Source organism: Athene cunicularia (genome assembly GCF_003259725.1).
Source record: "Athene cunicularia isolate RWA chromosome 2 unlocalized genomic scaffold, athCun1 chr2_part2, whole genome shotgun sequence".
NCBI lineage: Eukaryota > Metazoa > Chordata > Aves > Strigiformes > Strigidae > Athene > Athene cunicularia.
The window spans coordinates 10,635,159-10,662,182 of NW_020799096.1; the positions used below are offsets into that span (position 1 = coordinate 10,635,159).

Genomic DNA, 27,024 nt, shown 5'->3' on the forward strand with positions numbered 1-27,024 from the left:
CCAGTTTTTCCAAAAGGTTTAACTGAGAAATCAAAATCTCTTGATAAAAATGTTCTTTTGCTGGCTTATAAAAACAACCCATGTGCATCAGACTGAATTGATCCATAAGGAGCTGATCATAAACTAGAGCTGATTCACAAAATTACATATCATTTTATAGAATTTAAGATAGTAAAAAATGTCAAATAAACTAAACAACTAAAATGCAGCTGGGACTCAGAGGACTATGATTCCTTTGCTGTCTCTACCACTTGTTTTCTGGATAAAATTAGATAAGTCATTTTACTTCGGTACTTAAGTTTTCTCATTTGTCAAATGAAATATTGGCATTGATCTCTTCTATTAGCTGCTTTGAGATCTGCCAGTCAGAAACACAGCCTAGGATCTGGGAATCACAAAATGTAGAGGTTTGTAGTCTTCTAGCCAGTAGTTCTTACCTCAGTCTACATCTCCTCTCTAGCTACTGGGCAGAATTAGGGGAGATTTTGCCAACAGTCTTACAGGCCAGTGTGTTTTATCCATTGTACCAGCAGTCGAAGCTAAACCCTACAAGCAGGCCGGTTTCTGATGAAGGTTAGTCATGCTTGTGCTGCCGTATTTTGCCAGGGGTTCTCCCAGAGGAGGACAATTGTATGTTATGGTCCATGAGGTTGACAGCTGTAAGCAGAGACAGCCACACCAGTACTTGGCCACACTCCTCCTCTCCTACATTCATGGAACTTCTTTGTTATTGGCGAAACGACACTTAGCACAGATTTCTTGTTCTAGAGAGACCATCTACTGTATTAATCTCCTTACTAGCTTAAAGACAGAACTGGAAATCAGTTCTCCATTTCCTATGGCTGGAGTCTGTGGTGCTCAGACAACCCATGATGTCGAGGCTGTTGAGCCTGCGATGACTCCTGGAAGTCCTGGCGCCGGATTTGCTTGGTTCTGTATCTGTGGTAATAACTATTCTGACACAGTTCAGCTGATGTCCGAGGAGCCAGTGCAGCTACCTCGGCGTGGGGCTTATTAACTTGGATGCAGTTTTGTGCAAATGCAGCTGTAATTGTTCCTCTGTGTGAGGGTTTACCTGGAGCCACTGTGTGCTTACACTAAGGAGTCCTCCTGAAAGTAGATGTTTGATAGATTGGGTTGAAGAGAAACCTGAGGGGATGCTGTGAATTTCCCTTATCTACATTATCTTTGCTCCTCATTTTTGTGAATAAAGTAAAACGGCCTGCAGCTTTCCCGATAAAATCATGCTTTTTTCTCTGTGACTTAATTAGTCTTTTAACCTTTCCTGACAGTTCTTTTTGTGGCGGGTATAGCCAGGATACAGGGAAGATGAAAAGACCTTTTGAGTGAATGTGCAACATAGCTAGGTTAGAGACAAGGAAAAGACTTGAAGGATTTGATTAAGTTAAATAAATAAGCAATAAGGTTTGCATTATCTCATTGTTTTTCAGTTACTGGTAAATTAAGCTCCAGGAATGGTTTGAGGTTTAGTTGCTAATTCAGGGTACATAAGCTCTAGAGATTTAGAAGGACATGGATAGTTCACATTTCCATCATGTGTAAGCAATAGCTCTTTTTCATGTGGTTACTCTTTAGTACTGAGAAAAAGAAATGTTGTGTTCCATTTGCAGATAGATGCAGAAAATAAAAGTAGGGCAAGCACTTAATGGAGTGTCAGTATTGCACTGGCCTTTTGCAACAGAAAATTTATGCACAATTTAACAACAAACTGAAAGGTTGACTCACATAAACACATTCATCATGTGAAACACAGGTGCCCAGCAAAAGCAAAAATATCTAAAGGAAGGTTGGCAAGAAAAGGCTTACTCCTGTAGATCTTCACCTGAAGAGAATTGCCAGTTCAGGATTTAAAGCCTAATGGAAGTTTATTTGTAGCTGGTTGCTTTTCTCTCTGAAAATCAGTCTTCATCTCTTTTTTTCCTTGGGTGATGCACATATATTTCACACCTCTCTGAACACCCTTTTTGTATTTCATGACAATCTGCAAGCAGGCCGGCTGGACTGTTCCACTTTCCATACACTTTACAAGCAGGGCTACTTAAGAAAGACTAGTGCTTTCTTAAATGAGTGTTACAAATTTCCTTTAAAATATAATTAAATCTTGTAAGTTTTATAGGAATAGTAAGCAGACAGTATTATCAAAGAGGGACTCATGGAATACGCTCCTTCATCTTTTGATGCTTGAACAAAATGCCTTGGCTCCAAGTAGAATGTATCCTCTATTAAGTCCCAATAACATTTACAGGGGCTGAAGGGATAAATCCCTGGAGACTATAACTATTTAACATCCATCAGTTTCCAGGCTGGAAATCTGCACAAACAGTTGCTCCATGTCAGCACTCCTAAATGTTTCCTTTCAGTTTTAATTTGGAAAATGGACTGAAAACGAAGCTTACCTGACAGAATTTTCTGTGGTTTCATAGTGAGGAAGTATAGAGATTCCCCTTAAAAACTGAGTAACTGCCTGAAAACCTGGTATGAATTTTGAACATATATAAGATGCATTTCAGTATTTAGAACATAACTCAAAGGCGGTTAAAAAGAAAACCTGGTCGGGTGGGTCGTTACCATTCCCTCAGAAGTGTGTGGGGATCCAGAGTAAGTGCTCAGGTGGGATGCCAGTGTGGTTACATATCAGAATAGGTAGGATAAGTCCTCAGCACAACACTGGACAGTGCCATGTATAGGTGACCCAACACTCTGTCTCTCTGAGAATTCTCCATATTAGAGATGGATATAAGAAAATGAGCCAACAATAATTTTATTACTCCTTATATTGGAATTCTCCTCCAGGACTAATTTAGGAATTACTTTACCTTTTTTCTTTAATGTGGTGAGACTTTGTGGACTTTGTCTCCTGGCCTGTGTAAGAGCCATTCCTTTCATATTAACGACACATGAGCTCATCAGATTCCTGAACTGAAGAGGCATCGTGCTGGAATGCCACAGCGTCAACCCCTGAGCCTGCAGATACGCAGAGCAAATTTGCCACACCACCAAATGACACGGTGGCAAAGAGGCGGTCTGCAAAGTTTGCAGATGCAAGTCGGATAAAGAGAACAGCGTTAGCTATCCCAGGCTGCATGGCTAACCTTTCTGACAATAGAGCGCTTCGTGTCATCACATTAGTCTGTTCAAATGTTCTGTCATTTATGTGAGTAGGGGTTAAATATGCACACCAAACTAAAGAAAGGCATTTGTTAATGAAGGCTGATAGAGGCGTGGATTTGATCCACTGCCAAGGTTTTGTAAAGACGATCTGATCTACTGCTCGGTAGATACAGCTTATTACAGGACACATTGGTCATGTCCTGCACTGAACCAACATGAGGATACGTGCTACCAGCATATACACACATCTCTGGTGCATATGCCTGACACGCTGCCAGTTTTGCTTAAAATTAATAGTGTACGAGGTCAGGCAGAGTTGCTGGAACCATCTGATTGGGTTTTTTGCAAAGCAAACGCTCTTAGAACTTCATTGCCACAAAAAAATTCTTCATTTAAAAAGTGCTAGTGCGGGTGATTCCACCAAAATTAATACATCATGAATCGCTACATTTTCCTCAGTTTTCCTCATCGTGTTGTTGTCTGTCCCCTGTGTGTGTGTGTGTGTGTGTGTCCGTGTCCCCAGTCACAAGACTGCAAATCACAGTATTTTAGGCTATAAGACTGGATTTTTAGTTACTTTAATCAGTAGTTTCAAGCCCTCAGGATGCTCACAAGTGCCTTCATAACAATGGAGGTTTTAACTGTCCTTTAAAACAAGCTGTAGCACAACCTCTGGAACCATAATGCCTGCTTTCCTACAAATTTGGGTTTCATGACTGAGTTCTCTGTTGTGTAATAAGATGCATGTTCAGAGTGAAGCCTTTCCCATGAATGGGCCCTTCTAAATATTTTCTCCTTTTTTAGATCCTCTGGTATCTAATAATGGTTGAGATTAGGTCCAGTTTCTCCCACTGTGGAAGGACTAATAGGTTCTCCAGCTGCATCCACCTGCCAAATATTCTCCCTTAGAATGGCTGCCAAGGGCAGAAATCCTGTATGCAGTGCAGCCTCATTTGTTCAGCTTGTCTTTCAGGTGGCCAGAAGTTCATCTGCACGATTAAACAGTCAGAAGCTTTAAAACTGGTGCAACAGAATATGTAAATTTGTCTTACAGATGACAGCAAGTTTTCAGTAGGCTCATGAAAGGAGAATGACATTTTCAAATCTGATGTGAACCATATTATATTCATCTCTCTTGAGCCCTTCTTTGAATATTTTTTCACAAGCTACTGCATCAAGAAGGGCACACTTCAACCCAGCTGATGTGTTTGAGTGAGATAAGGTTTGCAAAATTTTCAATCTTTTTTTAATCCCAGCAGGTGCTTCCTCTATTTAGGATTTAAAGTTTCTCATACCATAGCCAATTTAGCCCGCAAGGCATGGTTACCAAAGCATCCCCCGTAGAATGATAAAAACCATTCTTCCCCTGTACACATAGATTACAATTTTGTTGAGGTACATCATTCTCCATCTGAATCCAGGGAAGGACTGTCATATAAAGTAGAGCTGCCTTCATTCAACCTGTTAAGAGAGCCCTATAACAAAGGGTCATTATAGGTCCTGCCTTACTCTGCTGCTATATGATAAGGACCAGAGTAAATTAAATTTCCTGTGACTCACCTGCAATTAGAGGAAAATTTATTGCTTAGTTGCTGCTACAGCATATGGATTTGTCTCTCCCTGTGTACACAGACATGCAGTAAGTATGCAGAGTCCCACTGAGGAGAATGAGCCTGTTATTTTGCAACAGGCTGTTGTGAAAACAGGCTGTTTCAGGGGCACCTGCAGCCTTCAGAAGGAAAGGGAGCTAGCTGGGTAGTGTGGAAACTTCGGCAAATGGGTCAAAGAGTAGTGTTGTTAAAAGCCAGAAAGCAGGTGCACACAATGTCCTTTTTGAGTGGATGAACTGTGTCAATAGGCAGGCAACCAGAGCAGCTCTCCTGCTCGTTAATTCTGTCCCTCATTCCACCATTTCCTGTTCATTAACTCCCTCCCCGTTTCCCTCCTCTGCCGGAGCATATTACTCAGACTCAATAATTGTCTCTGAAAGGGAAGGGTGTTGAAAGAAAGGGCCAGAGCAAGACCTCACATTCCCCACCTCTCCCAAGCCATCTTTCCTGCTAGAAAGAAATCAAACAGGCATTTTACAGTTCCTTGGAAAGATAAATGTAAGTCAGGTTTAAGGAAGGTATGTGCCCTCCAGCCAGGATTTACCTTTGTGCTGCTTATTCTGTCAAAAAACGCTTGTTTTTTTCTGAAGGGACTGTCTCACACACTTCTGAATCTCATCCATGCTCTGAATCCTTCAGGAAGAAACAAACACAAAAGTCTGGTTTTGTTTTAACTGACTTTTGTAAGGAGAGCAATTTCTTTCTTGTTGCTTTTTTGTAAGTTTTGATATGTTTTAAGTAGGACTGTTATGCTTGACTGATTGTGGTGGCAGCTTGATGGGCTGTGTAGTTGTCCTTTGAGGACAATAGCAAACGCCTCCCTTTTGAGAGGTCCATGTTCCTCAGTGCACTGCTGGCCCACAGAAGTGTTGCCTGAGGTCCCACGCCCCGTCCAGAATGGACAAGGGGCCAGAGGACCTGCTCTTCCATCGCTCTTCACATCAGAGAGTCAGGTATAGTCAGGCCCTGCAGAGATACCAAAGCTGTGTGAAAGGGAGGAAGGTGTTTGTGGGCTGGAAAACTCACATGCTGTGGCCACAAAGCACTGTGTCTGCTGGGGTGATACTGCCAAGAAACACAGCCTGCAACAGAGCTTTTTTATCTCTTGTATTGACAGGCACCAGGAGTGGCAACGTCTTGTTAATTATTTCATCTCCTCTATCCAGACCAGTTAGTACTGCACTTGTTTTCCTACACTGAACCATTGCAAGGGCTGGGACTGTGGAACCACAGTCAGGCCCCCAGCTTGAGCAAGCCCTGGTGTGTCCCAGAGGGCTGCAAGTGCAAGGCCATACTGATGGACCACACAACCTAAAGTTGCTCTGCCCACGTTTGCTTGGGCTGGCCACTGGACTTAGTCCTTTCAAACAGAAACGCTGCCCATGGCCTTTGAAGGGTTTGATACAGTTCTGCCATAAGGCACTGATCAAATTAAACTCACCATTAACGGCTACCACGACACGTGCTCGTGATTGTAAACACCTTGATCTAGGTGCACTACCCTTTCATGTCAGCTTTGCATGAATGTCCTCAAAGCCACGTAGAGGTAGAGAAGTGATACAGGCAGTGAGGAGAAGACCAATTCTGTTCACACATTCAAGCAATTTCTTAGCAACAAGCAGCATTTCCAAATCTGTGAGGCTTTTCTTGGCAATTTGCTTTCAGGTTTACTCTGTTCCAAATGGTTCCCGCCTGCCCAGCACAGTCGAGTAGCCACGGGGTGAGCACTGTGGTGAGGAACACCCAGTGCTCATAGTATTTTCATTCAGTGTTCGCTTTCAGAATGTATAGGGATGGATGAGGGTGGTGAAGAACAAAACCAAAAAAGCCGACATGCATTATTTAGGACAAACGGACTTGATTATAGATCCTGAAGGTGCTATAAAACTGATGGATTACAGGCTCAGCATTTCTGGGATTTGAGCTGTCTGGCTTCCACTGTGCTTTCATTGTGTCAACTCCCTCTCTTTTCATTGCTTTTTGCTGGAAACACTGCACTGGAGCACAAGTGAAGCGAAGCAGGTCCTAACTAGACCCAACAGCTGCCTTTTGTTGCTGCTGTGGAAACAGCTGTAAGAGGGTAATATAATCACGCTTCTGTTAGCCGTCAGCTGCATATCATAAGCACCTTTCTTGGATGCAGGGGACCCGGAGGCAGCTCCTGTGGTGATGTAAATGCTAATTGGGCCCACAGCATGCTATTTTGTGCCCCATTTGACATACTAAGCACTTGTTGTTGTGTCCCATGTGCATAAACTTGACTGAATGGATATTCTGCGCAGCTTTTATTACAATGAGACTCATGTTTCATTCATGTGCAGGAGGGGTCTTTGCACTGGTTCCATGGTTTCTTGGCTTTTTGATCTGTTTCTCATCTTTTGTGCAATAAAAGTTTACTATGGTGTCAGTCAGCTCAGGTTTGGAGTGCTCGCATTTGGGATGTTGGATTGTTTTTCTTTCCCCTTTTGAGAAATAAGCAGGTTTTGGATGGGTGATGGGGGTTATTCTTACAAAAATCAAACTCACCTCGATTCACACCAGTTCTGTATTTTTCTGTCTGAGATTACTGATTTAAAAACAGATTCGATGGCAGACTATCTAATAAGTCATAGTAGAAATCATAGAAAAATTTAAGAGCTTGTTATCACAAGTCACATATTGTAATGGGCGGGGCACTATTTGAGTGTACTTGGAGTGGGGCTACTGGGGTTGGTGTTATTGAAAAGAAAAACCAAATGCAAGAGTATGTAAATACTGAGCACATCTGAGCATCACCATTAAAGTGGTCTGGGGACAGCTTGCCTGAGCTTTAGATGCTGACTTTAACATGTGTCCTTGGTCACAACAGTCAACTTATTTGAATTTCAGTTTCCCTCTAAAGTCAACTTGCTAATCTTTTAAAGTACTTTAAAGCCACACCTTGGAAAGGGTTGGAACCAGTCAAAAACTGGATATACGGATTCACCAAACACCCTTTGCAGCAGCTTTGATAGTATGTTTTCTGCTGAGGTGGAGTATTACAGTATTTCACTAAATATTGTGTTTGATGGAGTCAGTCTGTATTGGAACATTCAACTGAAGGTCATAGAAGGTCATAGAAGGTGAGCCTTCAGAGAGTTCATTGGTTTGACACAGGGGAACATATAATGTGCCGGCTGCACGTATGGGTACTGTTGGAGATGGATAGAGAAGAGATCCATTATTGATCAGAGGTGTAAGGAGTGGTGTTAGGTATTGGAGAAAAAGAAGTAAATGAATAAATGTAAGAACCTAAGTCAGAAACAAAACCCAGTTGCTATCTGTTTAAGTTTCTGTGCTGAATGTCTTGAGTTACACTTCATTTCCTCTGCATTTTTATATCCCAGGTTCAGGTTCAGCGGTCGTATTCTTGGCCTTGCTCTCATTCATCAGTACCTTCTTGATGCTTTCTTCACAAGGCCATTCTACAAAGCACTACTAAGGCTGTAAGTATAAGCATGCAACCATGCAGAAACCATGCAGAATCCATGATCCTGTAGCGAGTCCTACAGAAACACAGACCCTTGCGGAGTTGCTTCAAGCACTCCAACCTTCAGGTTCTTTCCGCTGTTGGTTCGTTGGTCTGTGATAGAAAACAAATGCGGTTTAATTTTTCTTTACCTTCTCCAACAACTTGCCTTTCATAAATGCTGTCTATATTGATAAAAGTGCATAATAAGTATGACATTTAGGAACACACATTTAAAAGTACTGACCCATAATTTCAGAGTTTACTGGTGATGAAAAGTTATCAAACTTCAACTACATGGAAGACTGGAAAGCATCTTTGATGGAAAAACACAAAACAACAAAAAAAGGAAGGTCATATTAAGAAGAATATATAATTTCTCATGCCTCACAGGTGGCGTAGGTTTTCATTCTAAAACACAACTCAGGTTAATTAGGAATGCTAATGTAGATAGAAACAGTTGAATGCTTCTCGTTGGTCTTCTACTCTCTTTTATATTAGTAAGCAGAAGCTGCCAGTAATACATTATTTTCAATGTCAAGTTTATAAGGTTAACTTTAATTGACAATCTGTCCCTATTTAATTAATAGACTCCAATAAGACAAGGTACATAAAATTTGCAGCAGTAAGAAAAGCTGTAAGTAGTAAGTCACAACTGCAATTAAATGACAAAGAGCAGAATAAAGTTTAGCTGATACAGTTTATCAATTAAGATGGTTCCAAAGCAGCAAAGGTATTTGACCTACCAATCCTTTGAGTTCCTTAACAAGTATTTAATTTTTTTATTTTTTTTTTCAAACAATGAATATTGCTGGGGTCCAAACACTGATATCTATATTGTATCTGAGCTAGTCTGGAAATAGCCTGAAACCAAGAGTGCTCTCTGTATCCTTATGGCCCCTTCAGGGGATTTGAAACCCCACCCACCCTTTCACAAACAAGGCCAGCTCCTTATTAGCAGAAATTTAGGCTGCCTGGTCTGCCTTGTGTCGGTCTTGTGTGCTCACCTCAAGGATGATAGATTCATGGAAGCAGCGAGGCACAACATGGTGGGGCCCATCCAGACTGAAGGTAAGCGTGTGCTCTGAAGTGCAGGGCATCCTGAAGGTTCACATAAAATCAAGCCCCAGGGGTGCCTTCTGACAGCAAATAGTGCAGGCAGCCAACAGACTTGGCCTTGAGCCCAGCTGTGCAAAGCAGACAGTTGCAGAACTGCTTTAAGAGGGTCTGTGTAACAGGCTTTGATGTTAACAAAACCAAACGAACACTAGCTTTATGTTGGATCTTTGGCATAAATTTGTTCACATTCTTAGTAGTAAGTCATCCTGCTAGTAGTCATGGGGTCATATATTCAGCTACATCTTTTTTCTTGCCTCGCAATCAGGCCATGTGATTTAAGTGACTTAGAGTACCTGGATGAAGAGTTCCATCAGAGCTTGCAGTGGATGAAGGATAATAACATCACAGATATCCTGGATCTCACCTTCACAGTGAACGAGGAGGTGTTTGGACAGGTGAGCACAGCTATGCAAAACATCTGAAAAGCAAATCTGAAGCTGACAAAGTTGAGCATGATGAACATCTTTCTGTCAGAACAGATCCTTTAGCCTTTCAATAACATTTTCTTTTCCTACCTTCTGTTTCTTTCAAGCCACCTGTTTCAATGCAGATGTTTATTCTTAGGGTGTATAATATAAAATACCAGCCCCCCTACAGGCCTATTGAGCCACACACTGATGAGCATGAGGAATCCTGTGAAGGGGAGTGCAGCTCTTCTCTCCAGGGCAGAGTTCACACAGATGTGGCATTTGGTGAATGCAGGCAATGTAACCTAAAGCTGATGTGACTGAAAGGATGGGGGTGTTAGGAGGGGAGGAAAAACATTTGGCAGGTGGTGTGAGACCTGGCAACTCTCATCATTATTTTGTCTGATATCTCCTTGTTAGATTCTGTGTCCTCCTGCTTACCTTGCACCTACTTAACAACCTGGTATGTACATCCATTCATTATGCTTTGTACCACTCAACTCTACCTTAGTCAGACAATTCTCTTTAACCTAGCCGATCTGGATAACTATAGCCTTAAATAGGGTGCAATCCTGGCTGAAGTGCAGGCTGGCAACCAGAACAAGTGTCTCCTGTGGGATTCTTCGGCTTGCACTGAAGCCCTGCTGCTCTTTGCTAGGTTGTAGCTGTCTCTGGAAAGCCTTGAAGGGGCCCAAAGCAATATTCAGACCAAGATTAAGGGCCTTCAAGGAGATACTGAAAACTAGAGAGGCTGAATAACCAAGCTCACCAAGTACTGCAGAAGCACACACAGTGTCAATGGGGGCAGAGAGATCAAGTGGAATATGCGGAGTGCCCTTGAAATTAAAGCTGACAAGAGGAGTTTGCACAGAGCTAGTGTAGCTCTGCGAGCTAGGGGAAGAGTTAGATAAGTTTCTGAGGGGAGTGATTCTGGCCTTGAGAGTAAAAGGATTGCTCAGCTATAAACTTGAAAGTAACAGAAAGCAAGCAAGACTTCAGGGGCTATTTTCAAAAGTGACCTTAGTCAGCTTACAGTACAAGGTCATGAAAGATGAGCAGAGTCAAGGGTGGATGAAATGAAAAGGATGGGGTGGAAGAAATTAAGTAGGAAGCCTCAGCAGGAGCGGTAGCACTGTTTTTCCACTGATTTAAATGCAGGGGTTTTTCATGGGCTTGGAGCTGAGAGCCTGCATGACATTCAACTGACAGTGCAGTGGTTTCACTGGAAGGTATGGCTATGTAAGACTAATACACAATGACAGACAGAAATGTACAGACATACAAAGACAGATGAGACAGGTTTGTATTTACACTGGAATACTACAAAGTTGAGTAAGAATCTCAGCCTGAATTGCCCTGATGCATCTGAAGGTAGCATTTGGCACACTAATTACTTGTTATGCTCTCCCCAGAGAGTCTGTTGTGGAAGATAAGAGGTGGCTCCAAAGAGAATAGAAAAAAACCACAATCTGTTATAGATACTGTGATATGAAAGAAAAAGAGCACTAGAAGACAGATTTTGGTTAACACGTTGTCTAGTGCTTTATGTCATATGTACTAGACACTAACCTTGCTAGATCTAATGATGGGGAAAAAATGGTTCTCACTATGAGTTATAACTGTCAGAATCCAAGAGTCCTGAGTGAGAGTGAGATTTTCCCCCTTCTGAAATTTGCTAAGTGCTGACAGCAAAATAACGAAGAAATCGCAGTCACATTTTATGCTCACAGATGGATCCCAGTGGGGAATTCTTGCATGCCAAGAGTATCTGACCACTTAAATGCCATCTAAGCATTGCTTTGCTGGATACATGTGCAAGTGTACATCACAGTGGGAGCTCTGCTAATATTTGGGAAGCTGGATTTTAAGGGTTGGGTAAGGGAAACAAGAAATAGTGGCTCTTTGAGAAGCTGTGTGGTGGATGGGTTATGGCCCTTTTGTTCTGCTTCCACAATGATTTTATTATGGACCAGTCACTACTTCTTTCATTTTTTTTTTTTTCTTGTCTTTTCTCAACACGTATTTAGCTTTTAATCCTTTCGGGCCAAATCCTCTTTCTTGGTACCTTTTTTATTAGAATTTACTACTGAGGAGTTCTAGCCTTCTTGCATACTGCAGCCCAGAGCACTATTGTATCAGCAAAGATACGATGTCGGATGAAGAACTGCATTTTTACTGGTGGAGACTGGATGCCAATTTGACAATATCAGTTATAAGACAGAGAGGTGTGAGTTGCTCGTAACCCTAAGTCCTGTCTCATGCTTTTACCCAGTAGAAAGTGTTCTTCCAGCCCTGTCTCTGAGCTCTGTATGCGGATACAGCCTGTCTGTGAGCCCTGGCAATTGCTCCATTCAGGTAAAAGGAGTGGGCTAGATTGGTTGAAATGTCTCCTTGCTAGACTGAAACATAATTGTGAATTCTAGCTCACAACTGTGGTTAATGCCTCTGTGAACAAGAAAGAAAAAATAGGGACACACTGTTATTGATTGCCTGCCTCCAATTCTAGATAACTAGTTGTATTTTAAATTATATGGATAAGGAGAAGTTAAAGAAATCACCAGCATGTCTAGGTGTTTGTGGGAAGTCTCGCAGGAGATTTAGAACATCTGGACTTAAGGTCGTGCTTAAAGCTAGACAACATTTAGTCTTTGGTTTTGACAGATGTATCTTAATGCCACACAATCCTGAAGAATACAGCGTGACAACTGGGTTAGAGTCTTACCCTCTGGACAATGCAGCGTTGCTTGTATAATGGCGATGCAGTTATTACATTTGGGGATTTAACCTGAACCAGCTAAGAATTCCTAAGTCATTACATCCAACCTTACTTGTTCTTGCTGTTTCTCAACAAAGCTACAGATTAGATGACTCATTCAGTGTTTCCATAATTCATAGTGTTACAACAGGTCCCTCAAGTAAAGTGACCTAAATACTATATATGCTGTGTGATGTCTGTTGAGCTAATAAATAGATAATAATATAAATAATATGTAAATAATACAAATAATGAATATGTATTCATGCAGCTCACTATCTGTGCTAGACATCATTGTTATAACAGTAGAAGACTGAAGAGGAGAGCAAAACATTCTTCCTTTTAAATCCACTAGATTGAATGTGAAAATAATTGCAAGATAAATATTGTTTTCTGTCATATGTGAGAAGGAGTATGTGCTTGCTGGGTAGAATCTAGATTGATTCCTTAAATCCCTGCTCAATCTTAAGATTTAATAATCCAACCATTAAAATGCAATGAAATGCTGTAGCTCTTGGTTTTAAAAAAAAAAAAAGTTATTTACAGTACAAACACTTCTCAGGTTTGGATAGCTGATACAAAACTCTGAATCCCACATTGACTATTTGTCATCTGTGCAGGGTGCTGTACAGGTCTTGCTTAGGTAGTGTATTGGAAGTATTCATTTTGTGATAATTTCTTTGGCTTTTGGCATTTCTGAGTAAACACTTTTATTAGCACTTGGGGTAGGGAAACACATGTTGCCTAAGAGACAAGTAGATATCCCTTCAGTTGGAATATAGTTTGCCTATTCCGATAGTATGATTGCCTCTCCATCCTGTTATTTCCCGTACCATTGCTTGGATAATCTACAGCAAGTAGAAAGCTGGTGTGGCTATCACCCTCTCTGCAACTCTTAGAGGAGGGGAGGAGAAGGATAAAAAGAGGGGCCAGAGTGGCACATTGTACATGGCTTATGAAGGTGCTCTCCAAATCAATTTCAGGTACAGTTTGGAGTAACCTAAAGGTCAGTCCAGCTTCAGCTGGGGTTAAGGCTAGGTCTAGGGCTGAGGGAGGGTTCCCTCATTATCCTTTTTTGTTTCTACTGCAAATGGACAAGAGGCCAGGAGGCCAGAACGAGAAATATGGCTGTTAGGTTTTTCACTAACACTTTCCAAGTACAGCTTAAATTTGAAACACAATGTGATCCATACATTGCTACACCACTATTTATCTTTGTTCTGTAGGTGACAGAGAGAGAGTTGAAATCTGGAGGGGCAAATACAGCAGTGACAGAAAAGAACAAAAAGGAGTACATCGAGAGAATGGTTAAGTGGCGAGTGGAACGAGGAGTGGTTCAGCAAACAGAGGCCCTGGTCCGTGGCTTCTACGAAGTAAGTAACAAAATTATATTCCCACAGTCTCCTATTCCTCATCTGAATGAGATGACCCCATGGGTAAACTACGCTTCATTGGTACCCTAGAAAACAGCTAAACAGACACCACAGGTCTCAAGGAACTGGAGTGCTTGGATATGTAGAGACAGGGACCTTGGATATGCCATGTGTAGCATTAAGGGAGAAAGGAAAGAAATGCGTGTTCTCAATATGATGAAGCGTAATGATCCAGAGTTAAGAAAGATACTGCTTTCCATTCACATAATAAGGGAAGTAGGTATTTGCGATTTTGTTTTACCCTGCTGTGATACAAAACAAGATTGTGAACAATTGTGTGTTTCAATGAGGAGCTGGTGGGACACACTCTATCTTTAGGGACCCATTCCAATAAAGCTGGTCCTAGGATGCAATCAGCTATTATCTTGCTGGTATTCATGGATGCTGCTCCATTGTTAACCCTGGATTTTGCTAGTTTATCTTTGCTGAAGACCTGGATCTGAGAACATCCTTCTGGAAGAGCTGCTACGAGGACTGCCAAAGACTGGATGAAAATCTGTGACTTTGCTGACTAACCCATGTGGACACCTATTCTTGTCCCTTACTACTCATATTCAAACATGTATCTTGCCTTGGCATCTGGGTAATATAAATAGAAGTTGAGGGCTGTCTCGCAGAGGGAAATAAACTGAAAGAATGGCAACCCTGGAAAATGAAAGAGCAGATAATGGACACGCAGAATAATACTGATAACTGATGTTTCCAAGCAGTCGTGCACTGACATTCACTGAGGGTGGCTTTGTAGCTGAATAGACTTGGCCAGCCCTTTCCTGTAGAAAGGGGTTGGCTAAGTGACCCCATACAGTTCACTAAAGGGTGCATATGGTTCACTAGCTTTTTCTCCCTGTGAATACTGCAGGCCGTTAAGGCTTTTGGTTTCACATAATGAAAGTGAACCATCTTCAGTGGATAAAGACCTGAGGGCACTGCTAGACAATTGTAATCAAACTGCAATGAGAAACAAATATAACATAAATTGTCTATATTACAAATCCAGTCTTTGTTTGACTGTCAAAATCACTTGTCAGAATTAATGTAACAATGTAGAATGTTCTGTACAGATTACGTCCTGCCACTTGTATTGTTTCATTGTGGTCAAATCTCATGTGTCATCGTTTGCAGCTCAAAACATCACCTGAAGAAGAGCACGGATTTATCAGCAGAGGAGTGGAAGTCACCTGCCAGCATGCAGACTTTGTCAGAGTAAAGAGCTGGCCATCAGAGCCATAGGCTTACGAGACATTGCATCTGCTTCATTTCCAGTCTGAAACTGTGCTTACAAGTGTTTTTTTGTTTCAGGTTGTAGACTCCAGGCTTGTCTCTGTTTTTGATGCCAGAGAACTGGAGCTGGTTATAGCTGGCACTGCAGAAATAGATCTTAATGACTGGCGTAACAACACAGAATATCGTGGAGGTAAACTGCCTGCTGATAATAACTGATAATAACACTAATAACTTGACTGGTTTTGGTCTAAAGCATAAAAGACTTGATCCATCTTTTCTGTCTGTCTTTCCTGAGGGAAATGCCCTATTTTTTCCAGGAAGTTTTTACAAAGAATAACTCGTGAAATAAAATAAGTAAGATCTCAGGTTTGGTTCAACAGATGTAATACTGAAATTGCTTCTGCTACTTCTATCCAGATTTTACCCACTCAATTCCTATCAATTTAACAGGAGATTTGACTGTTAAGATCTGAAAAGGATTTGCAGTATTAGGTCTAAAAGTTTGTTCCCAATTACACTTCAACAACACACAGATCTTGCTTAACTGTCCCCTCAGCCTAAACTATGTCAAGCTGGATTTTTTTTCCCTTCTCCTCTACTGCTTGGCCTGGTTTTGCTTTAAACTCTGAGCATGATTTATCCAGGCTGTCTTGGGTAATGGATAAATGTGAAATCCACGAGTTCTGCACTACAAAAGGAAAGTCCCTGAGGTTCACGTATCCTTCTCTAAAAAACAAGGTGTCGGTCTTTGCTGCTCACTGCCCAGCCTTTGTGTTACCTTGAAATACGCAGCTCACCACAAGCACATCTGGTCCTTGAAGTTATTCTCCTCCCACTTTTTTCTGTTTAGCTATTGAAACAGATTCAGCCTGAGTTTACACTGGCTTTCACTAGCACAAATCAAGGCACAGAGTCCCTCAGGTGGGAAGTCTGCCAGGCAAGGGCTTGCAGCAGCAAACTCCTCTCCATCTGTTGAACACTATTGCAATCCAAAAGAGAAGTTGTTTGGGAACCAGGAATTGTTAAGCCGTTAGGACTCTCACTCTGCGGATTATCGCAATTGGCCTTTTATATCTCATGCAGGTAACCCCAGTTCTTGCCAAGGGATTTGTGAGAGGCCAATGTACCTCAAATATATATTTGAGTTTCATGAGTTAGTAATATTATAGTAGCCACAGCCAGGACAAGATTGGGGCTGGGACCTACTGCTCATCAAGAACAAGACACATTGTTAAGTCAGGATCTTTTCAGTAGGAGGTCTACTGCCCCATGCTAGTGGGAACAAATTTTGATGTTACACTTCACACTTAGAGGGGGTGCTTCTGTTTTCTCTCTCTTGCTTCTTGATTTAGGTTACCATGATGGACACATAGTAATACGGTGGTTCTGGGCAGCAGTGGAGAGATTTAACAATGAGCAGAGACTCCGGTTGTTGCAGTTTGTCACTGGAACATCAAGCGTGCCATACGAGGGCTTCGCAGCTCTCCGAGGGAGCAATGGCTTACGGCGCTTCTGTATAGAGAAATGGGGGAAAATAACCTCCCTTCCAAGGTATGTCCCAACTAGGATACAAAACCAGAAGTGCTGTGAGGAAGGTGAGCCTGGTACATTGTTGAATGTCTCTGTCAGTGAAAGATAATTAATACAGTAAGGACATCTTAAACCAGCAAAGAAATTATTAACAGTTTGTTCTGTAATTATATTCAGAGAAAAATGGGGGGTTTTGTTGCTTTTTTGATTTGCAGGCTTAATGTAAACTACTTTGAATCCTGGGAAATGGTTAAAGTAAAGATTTCCATAGGTCTAAATCTAGTTCTCTTATTTTGATTCTGGAACAGATCCAGACCAGCAGGAGCCTGTCAGTTGATTCTGTTCCCTTTGCTTCCAAAATACGAGTACAAATACTTGCGAGTTTACAGAGCCATGAAAGCCAGTATCTGTCTCTGAGTTTTGGCTAGACACCTGAGTGTAATTCCTTCATTTGCTCTGATGGTTCCATTTTTTCAACATGAGGAAGCTTAGCGAAGGGACTTCAGACCATGAGGTGATAATACCCAATTTGTTACATCCAGTTCAGTCAGCCAACTAGGAGCAAGAGCAAATGAGCCATAATGTCATACAGAGTCAATAGACTTCACAGTGCTTCCCACAGGAGAGGTCATCTTCCTTTTCAGAACAAAGGGACTGGGGCACAGAGGGGTGGTCTGATTTGCCTAAGGCCACCCATGGCACAGCCAGGGATACATTCAGGTTTCAGTTCTGCTCCAGCACTTTATCCATGACCAGCACTCATCCTTCCTCACTGAAGTGAGTTACCTTTTCTTGAATGTCCTTACAGTTGCCTGAGGCTCTGCCCCACTGAGATTATTTTTCATACAGCATTTTTCATGGGGCCACATCTCAGCACCCACCTCTGAGGTACTTTTGCTATGTGACCCTTTTACATAACATTTGCCCGGCAAAGGATGCTTTCTTCCTGTTCTCATCATTTGCTTTCAGCTGCAGTCCAAAGGAGGCTGCTTTCATGGCACAGAGCAAAAATTTCTTCTTGCAGATCTTGCAAATATATTCAATCAATTAACAATGAATGGGGTCTGGTCCAATTTTCTAGTTACTTGCTGTCCATGTTGTTTACCCAGAAACATACTGTAAGACATGGACTCGAGCAGACCTCCAGAGTCCTCTGGAGAGGGAAAGTCCAAATATGGTCACTCTCTTAGTCTAAGCCTGCTCAAGCCCATGTTTATGCAGTGAGGAGATGCAGAAGCTGGACCAGAGTACTATGATCAGCAGACATTCAGAGCTGACACCTTGTGTAGACTCCCTCTAAAGTCAGGAAAAAGGAAGTACGGGTATTTGAGGCACAGTTCATCTCACCTGAATGTAGACTTTTAAAATAGCTTGGTTGAATCATACCTGGTACATTCTGATTGATGTCCATCGACCATAAAGACTCTGGAGAGACTATATGGAGAACTAGAGCCTACATGAAAGCTAGCTGTAGTCACTGAGATTTAAAAACAGATGAAAACATGTAAGGTCAATGAGATGACTCATGCCCGCTGAGCTTCAGCCAACAATATGGATGGAAAGAAAGCCTGAGAGCTACAGTTTGCTATGCATAGGCCAGATCCTCCTTTTGCAGCATATGTGTAGTCTGGTTCTATTTAAGGGTTTCCGAGCTGACCAAGGGCATGCCTGCCTGTAGACAGGCAGCAACTGAAAGTCATAGATTTGTGCAGCATTTCTGCAGAGCTCTCTTCGCACTCCTTCTGGGATGGAAAGGGGTGAGAGGGGAGGGTGGACCTTGGCGGGTGCACAGAAAATGCCCTGGGCTGACCCATCAAGTTCTGAAAAGGTAATTGGCCTCTTTCTGCTCTGCTTAACTTTCTTTGTGAACCTAGGCATTACTTATGACCTAGATGCAGTTAGCCCCAAGATATTCACATTAACGACTTTATGTTTGTCTGCTGATCACTGAACTTGTTGCTTGCCCCAAAAGAGGCCTCTTTTCCAGGTGAAAGTTGTTAGCACCTTTTAGAAGTCTTAGAGCTCTGCATTCATTTTAGCCAGGGGAAAGAGAAACAACACTTGCTCATGGGGAATAAACACAGCTTGATCACCGTGAATTATTACCTGAATTTTTATAAAATTATGGGGTGCTGCCAAGTGTATACAGTGTTAAGAAATACATAAAACACACAGGCTAAAGCTGGAGGCTCCCTAAATCCTTAGTTAAGCAACTAAATAAATGTTTTTTTAAACTTCTTTTAAATGCCTGATTATGGATTGCTCATGTTTATTTAGATTTACTTACCTATTTACTTAGACTTAGAGGCCAAAAAAAGTCTTATGTCATATCCTGTAGGCCTTTTGCCCCCTGTGATACAATATGAGTGTAACGAACTTTAGCTGTTTAAATAAACCACAACAAATTCCCTTCTCCCACTAACAATTCCTACAATTTCACTATGTTACCCTTGCTCCGCGTTTTCAAAGTCCTAGGAAAAAAACACAGCTTTCTCGTATCTTAGCAATCATCAGATTTAGTCATTTATGTGCTTAGGTATGGATTGCACCTCTTAATTACTGGCTTTAGTTCTTAGGCTCTGACCCAATAAATGCGATGCTGTGAGAGGTGTTATGGAAGTTTGCATACAGTTGATGCATTTGGCTTTCCTGACATCCAGGTAGATGGTGGGTCACTGGGGAGAGGTTAGTCTGGCCTTTGGGTTTTCAGCGGCTTTACAAGTATCAGGATAACTTTTAGCTGTATTAGGAGAGCCCAGGACTCTTTCTGTATTTTCTCACTCCTGCTCCAGATGGCTGAAGCAGTTAGGTGACTCCCCCTTACATTTTGTCGTTACACTTTGGCAACTGCCATTTGCTTATAATGAGCAGAGATCTGCTAAGACCTAAATGAGCCATGCTTTTGCACTTGCAACTGCAGCATGGCACTCGCAGAAAAGAGGCATGGTGTAAATTTCTAAAATGCAACACTTCTCAAAGAATAACCACTAATACATAATGCTTAGAGTGCTTCTTGAAAGCACTGAGGATAAGCAAGACTTTTTCAGGAAGGTTGAGAAGCTGGTAACTTCATTCTAAATTGGTGGACTTGTTTGTTCATTGGTACCGGTTCCCTTACATGAACAGGATATTCGTGGTGGTGTAATATGTTCATCTAAGACAAGTTAGAGTTAGATTACACCAGCGGTTTATTTCTGAAGTGTGCATGTGTACCAGACACATTATTCCTATCTATATTTACTTTGAGACCACACACATTAGAAAGTCAAAGCTCAGAGATGCTGTTCTAATCCCAGATCTCTAGACCCTAAAGCAGGTTCCAAAGAAACTGCCAGATTTACACATCCTTCACTGTAAATCTGCAGCATGGTTTCTTCCAAACTGATGTAGCTTGTTGTGTGAAATGACAGGTGCAACCACTTGTTCATCAAGATTGAGTTTTACTGTCCTTATCTAATATGCAAAGCTTTCTCCCAAAGGGAGTTGCATATTTTACTTCTCATAACTGGTTGCCTAGGTAGGGATGGATGGAGAATTCTTCCAGCTACAGCCTCTTCTGAAGCAGGAAGCCTCTCTTCATCACCTTTCCTGGGCCATGCAGATATTTAATATGGAACCAGTTTAGCAGTAGTTCTGCAAGAACTTGTTCTTTGTTCCCCACCAAACATTAATGAACAGACACTGGCTTTCTAGCTGGAATAACACAGCTTCATCTGATATTGTGGGAGCAAAACTCCTGACCCAAAACAAACCTGTGCAAAGAGCTATCAGTGTTTTCTACCATAGCTATCAGAGGCAACAGTTACCTCTTCTTAAATCCTCAGCCAGCAAAAGTGTTCAGTGCCTACAAATGCCACTGCCCCATCTTCTGATCACGATCCTCACCTGGCCAAAAGTCCTGTCAGCTCCAGGGTTATTTCTGCTTGAGTATCAGTTTAAGCAAGGACTTCAGCATTTATCCTAGTGATTCAAAGAATCACATCTGAGGCAAGGAGGTCACTTTCCCCAGCAGTGCTGAGCTGCAACTACCCTTTCATCAAAAGAGATTTTCCTTCGTCAGAGTAATATTAGTGATTACCACTGTACTGTCTGTGGGTTATGTATGATAAAGATTAACAGTGCTAGTAAATATCTGATCTTTTCTGAGAGAATTCTGACCCTCCCTATTAGATGATCAAGTATTTATTCACTCCAGAATCCCATATAGCAATTTAAGAAAGATTGAGTGTGACCATAAAGAACTTTGTTCTCATAATTTCCTTCTTTCCCAGTGGACTGAGTGTGTGTGCTTTGCTGTCTTTTATCATTCCTTATCTCTCATCCCTCTTCTCTTTCCTCTTTTTTCACATAGAACAGAAATACTATCTACAAATCTACATTTGTCTATTAAGCAGTGGTTCCCAGAGAGCATATAAGTGCTTCTTACAGACGAAAGGAACAAAAGTTGATACCTGTGGGTCCTGAGGTTGATCAAAGAGGAGTTTTTGGGTTCATCTAAAGAAAGCAAGGTGAAAAGGGGAAATGCCCAGTTTCTGTCTGGCAGGCATGGTTACATTAGAATGCAAGTCTTATTTTAGTGGGTAGGTTCAAGCTATAAAAAAGATGGGAGGGTGTTCTGCGCCCACTGATTGCCTTTGGACTCTCATCATTATGGGGATTAAAGGAAGTGACAAAGAAAAGAAGAATGCAAAAATCTTAAAAGTTTATACTCATCATTTGCAGAGCGAATTCTTAAAAGAAAAGAAACAGCACAGCTCTGCAGTGAGCAAGATTAAAGATTCAGACCCACCAAAACTACTTTGAGCAGTAGAGACAGACTGCCAGGAAAAATGAAATTTTAAGTGGTCCATTTACTGCTTTACTTACTGGAGTATGAGGGTACATGAGGGTCAGTGTTGGTTTACATGACTTTATCTTGTGTTTTCTTCTAGAGAAGCCAGAATCCTTTCCATAAAAGCTCTTACCAATCTAATTCTTATTCCAGACCTCTCACTCCCTGAACCACCCTCTCAAATGTCAGCAGACTTATGTGGTAGGAGGCTTAAAAGGGAAGAAAGATTTTTCCCATTGCTATGACTGTTTTTTTCACTGCTGATGTAATGTTTTTACCCCGGTATGTGCAGCAAGCATCCCCTGGATTATGCTTGTTGTAGACACTCTCACTGGGATGAGTAGTAGGAGGTCAACACCGTTCAGGAGGAATTTACCCCTTTGGAGGACAGGCACAGAGTTAGACAACAGTGGATAGTATGGAAAATATCCTTGCCTCTTAATTGCCCTGTGTACTGCAGTATCACATAGCATATGGATAAGATAGACTGGAGACTGAGCAATTTGTCTCTAGTCTGGTTTGGAAAACAAAGGTTTCAGCTTCCAGTTGCAAGAGGCAAGGGTGCTATGCACAGCAATACTGAGGAGAGGAGGAACACTGCATGAGAAGGAGTCCCAGTCAACCCTCCCTCTTATTTCAGGTGAGGCAGAAGATGTTGTTCAGTTGCACAAGTAGACACCGTGTCTGGCTGTTGCAGCAAGGAACCAATTAGGCCCATTGCTGAATGTATACCAAACGATTTTGCACATAATTATCTTGTTGTAAGATTGAGTGGGCTTCACTGCATCAGAGTTGCAGTAGTTGCACATCAATTTTACAGACTGGAATTTGAACTTGGGTTTTGCCCTTAGCAATATATTGTGTTTTGCACCTTAAGTAGGTAGAAGTGTAATCCTAACCTGCACCGTACTCCTGAAAATTAGTTTTCTTTTCGGATTTGGTGACTTCTTTGGAGTGAAAAGATTTTTTTCTATAAAGTTGCTGAACTGGAGAACACAAGAACGTTGCTTGGCAAAATGCTTCAGTGTTTCTAGACGCGTTAACTCTTTCTTCCTTTCTTTGTAATAGTTCCTCCCCACAATAAATTCCTTGAGACCTTCTATAGAAGAGCCAACTTCTGTAAACCTCGTAATAGGAAAAGGAATTGATCTTTTTTCTGAGTTTGACTAGGTCAAGGATGACTACAAGTCAACAGCATTGCAAGTCTGTTTCATAACCAGTATGAAATGAGATGGATAATGATCAGTCAAGATGCATGTCTGCAAGAAAGAAAATGCCAGAGTCAGTGGCTGGGGATATGTCTGCACCACACAAATGGGATGCATGACAGCGATGTCTGAGATGCTCTGGTCTCATACAGTTAAATGTGCCATGGTTAAGTGCCATAACGTTAAATTCAGCAAAGATACATTAGCAGAATCCACACCATAGCCATCATGACTATGCTGCTTCTAGTTCTGGAGCCAGGCAGCTGAGCTCCTTGAGACCAGCTGTCTCTGAATGGTGCTGTCTTGCCTAGGATAAACATGTTCTGAATGGACTACAAGAATCCTTCAGTTAATTAACTCCCAGTGGTTGATAAGTATTGGCAATGGATTGTAGAAACAATTTACGCTGCCAAAGATTATTGAGATAAACAATAAACAGTGCAGGGCTACTCATGGATAATACACATGAGCTGCCATGTTTAATTTCAAGAGATGTATTTAATAATGGCTTTATTAATGTTCCTTTTGCACTAACTCACATGTTCCCAGCTCATTTCTGCAAATTGTATTTATTGTACACGCTCTGAGAGTAACCAGCTAACAAATCTTCATTCAGAAGGGGAAAAAGGATGGTAAAAGCTCTCCTAATTGAAATTCTGTGATGCAGTGAAGATTACATGCCTCTGGCTATTTCAGTTGCCTGATTGCTTTTAATGATTCACCTTTGGTGTTTGATAAAACTCTCCCTCTGAATCTGCAAGTCTCAGGCCAGCCCATCTACCAGTATCATTTTTCTCACTTTGTGGGTGGCCTAAGAGATGACTAGCACGGTTTCAAATAGTTTCTCCAAGATAGCTCTTCTGCTTCCATTTCGAGGAAGTAACATTGAATTAAAGTATGAGATAGAGAAACTAAAATTAAAACAACTTCACGTCTTCTAAAAATACTAGGGGCCAGAAGCTTGGACATTGTTAGCCATGGAGGCTACATTTCCTTCTGTAGTATTTTGCCAATTCACATTTATCAGAGGGAGCAAGAGGAAACAAATACTTCTAGCATCATGTAAACCTCCATGCTCACTGAAAAAAATGAAACAACTGTAATGAAAATGTGGGCCCCCCCTTCCCGCCCCTGTTTGTTGAATGAGCCATACAGTTTTTCAGTCAGCTGAAATGGATGAACGGTTGGGCAGGGACTGTTTCTTTGCTCACATCTGTATCGCACCTCACACAGTGAAGTGCAGTCTGCATCTGGGTCTAATTGCTGCTACCAGAAAAGCTGCAACAAGGTGGAGGCATGCGTGGAACCCGTTCCACTGCTTTCTTTGAAGATGCTGCCAACTGGGGGTAAATAGAATGCTAGAACTGGGGGAAGAGAGGGTCATCAAATTGGCAGCTTGCTCTGCACAAAATATTTTGCTTTTGCCTTGGCTACTACAAATAAATAACATTTAAAGGCCAGACTTGCAGCAGATGGTCAACAGCTGACTTACAGGAACATTTTCAGCAACCTTCCTTCTTCAGTTAGCAGATCCCTGAATGATCAGGGAGTCAGCAGTTAGCCCTGCCTCGCGATAAACTCATGCTGAGCCCATTCTGTCAGTGTAGTTCATCACATTATGCATGTCCGCTGGTGCAGAACTCAGTAGCTGCTCATGCTGGATGTACGGGTGAGTTGCATTTTTTTGGAAAAACTCAAAGCAACCGCAATTATAAGTAGTGAAGTTTTCTATCAGGGCCTAGGCTCCAGCTCCTCAGTGGCCTCCAGCGTTCTATTCCATGAAGATCCCTGCCAGATCCCTGCAAAACCTAATGCAGGGATAGCAGAGAATAATGTTGATACTTAGCTTGTGTCTTCTATTTGAAGTATTCATGTGTATGTGCATGTACATTTTGGAACCTCAGAGTTTGGTGATATTTAAGTGTTTCGTAGTTAGAATTTCTTTTTAGCTCTCTTGAGTGAACTTGAATGTCTTGAGTCTTGGCAGGAACTTGTTTTCTCGATTCTTATTTTCTCAAGTTATTTAGGTTAAACTTAACACGTAGCATATTTTCCTTTTGCAGGGCACACACATGTTTCAACCGTTTGGATCTTCCACCTTACCCCTCATATTCTATGCTGTATGAAAAGCTGCTGACAGCTGTTGAAGAAACTAGCACCTTTGGACTTGAATGAGGGGGTTCAGGCACTTCTGGTGTTTTTCTGGCTGATGATGTCACCTTTCTTGTCCACCATCATTTGATCTTGGTTTCCCATGTTTTTTATTTTTGAAAACAAAACAAACAAAAAAAAATCAAGATTAACAAAAGCTGTGCATGAAGAACTGCTGCCCTCTAAGATCTAACCTTCATGCTTTCATCCTCTGTTTCCAATGGACTGCTAGTCTGTATGCAATAGAAAAACAACTGTCTCAAGGTTTCTGTATATCTCTACATACCTCCATTAATAACAATGAAAATACAAATGCAAGTTACACTACACTTGACCAAATGTTAATAAATGTTTACTTCCACCTACGTTGATTAAAAAATAAAAAAAACCTCATCAAGCATTCCAAGCTTTTATATACCCACATCTTCTAAATCAGTTCACAGCCCATCTTACTTCTTAACCGTTGAATCCAGTACTAGGAGCTGGTCAAATATATCTTCATCCATCCTTGTTTTCCCTGTATGTATTGTCCATCTGAGAGACACCTATGAGCAAAACTGAAATTTTTATATACGAACTCATGATCCACGTCAGTTGCATCAGCTGGAACTGGCCCAGATACATGGTGCAGATAAGACCTTCAAAAACTAAAAAAACAACCTGTAACGCAATGCAAAGCATAACACCGATTGTTATGATTGTTACTTGCCAGTACTGGAGAGAACTTGCACTTCAGAGATATTGGGAGGGGCATCTCCATTGTAATGTTTACCACACAAGAAGCACAAGGTTGTGCACGCTCAAGAAGGATGTTTTATTATGTAGCATAAAGGACAAGGCTCCCTTACCTTAGTGTTGTATATGACAAGGAAAAGGGGAAATAAGAAGAATGTTCTACTCTTATGAATACACTTGGGTTCTGTTTATCAGGTATTTGTTTTCTGATGTTTAAAATGCTCCTTTCCAAAGGAGAAGTCTAGACAATCCCATCCCCTGTGTCAGAAGCCATTTATTTTCCATCAGGCTGGGCTAATCTATGGTTGCTGGGGGTTGTTTTCGGTCCTGTTGTTTTTCTTTTCTTCTTCACTGGAAATCTCCATAACCTCAGGAGTGGTTGTAGACAGATGGTTTTAGTCTAGGGTCTATTAAATGAGAAGCTGCAGTGAATGAGGGTGATTGTCAGGGATGAAGGGGACGGTAACTCTCTTTGGGTGAAGACTTTGTGGCACTTCCTCTTGGAGTAAACCCAAAGGCCCTCCAGTCATGTTAGGTACCACTAAAGACCTAGCTCTTGTTAATGCAGATATAGCCCTCTTCAGTTTGGGGTACTTTGCATTCCAGCTCTGAAGCCAGGGAATGAAAGGAAAACAGCAGTACGCTTGTCTTCAGATGGATTTTGCTGAAGCTGTTACAGACAGCCTAACTGCTCTGATTGTGTTCTATTTATTAATCTTTGCTGCCCTTGTTTTCCAAGACTAATCTCGGATTGAAAGTGTTTGTCTTAACTGGGAAAAGGAAAGACAAAGTATCTTCTGACATCAGATATGTTAAAGGATGCATGAAATATGAAGTGAGAGACTTGTGAATGGTGAGTGAAGGTAAGTGAGAAGGTAACATCATAATGTCTAGCAGCTCACGTGAAATACCACACCCCCTTGGGGGCTTGTTACTGGTAGTTTTGTGTTAGCTATGCTTTAGAAAACTGTAAAATCAGGAGATCAGTTCAATGTATGACACATCTAATTCCTGTAAGTTTTCTCTCCAGAGAAAAGAATTGGACCCTGCTTTCCCACATATTGTTATGGTGTCTATACAGAAACTCATCGCACATGAAAAACTGCATTCTGAGAGTTTTAGATCATTCTCCTACTTTGATTCTTAGGTCAATAGGTATTTGAAAGGTGATGGACCCAAAAACATGTTTGTAAGCAGAAATAGTAGCTTTTGTTAATGATATATAAAATATTTGGGATATTGAAATTGCCCCATTCATTCAATTTCTTGACATTTCAGCCACTTTTATACTAATTTACTGTATGGCTTTTACTGAGAATCTGTTTTATAGTACATTATTATTCTTATTGAGTACTTGTACTACAGTTGCGTACAGAGGCTTGCAGCTACAGGCCAGCTTCAT

General features: G+C 41.4%; 1 protein-coding gene across 6 annotated transcripts in view; it reads left to right on the forward strand.

Annotated features, from left to right (window-relative positions):
* Positions 1-25,260, forward strand: part of HECW1 (HECT, C2 and WW domain containing E3 ubiquitin protein ligase 1) — a 260,401-nt gene extending 235,141 nt beyond the window's left edge. For all 6 annotated transcript variants that reach the window (XM_026843836.1, XM_026843834.1, XM_026843837.1 and 3 more), the window contains 6 exons: positions 8,108-8,206; positions 9,614-9,743; positions 13,737-13,883; positions 15,243-15,357; positions 16,520-16,718; positions 24,800-25,260. In XM_026843836.1, the coding sequence (XP_026699637.1) occupies positions 8,108-8,206; positions 9,614-9,743; positions 13,737-13,883; positions 15,243-15,357; positions 16,520-16,718; positions 24,800-24,911 (802 nt within the window). In that variant the 3' untranslated portion in view covers positions 24,912-25,260. The remainder of the gene's footprint in view (positions 1-8,107; positions 8,207-9,613; positions 9,744-13,736; positions 13,884-15,242; positions 15,358-16,519; positions 16,719-24,799) is intronic.
* Positions 25,261-27,024: the final 1,764 nt, after the last annotated feature.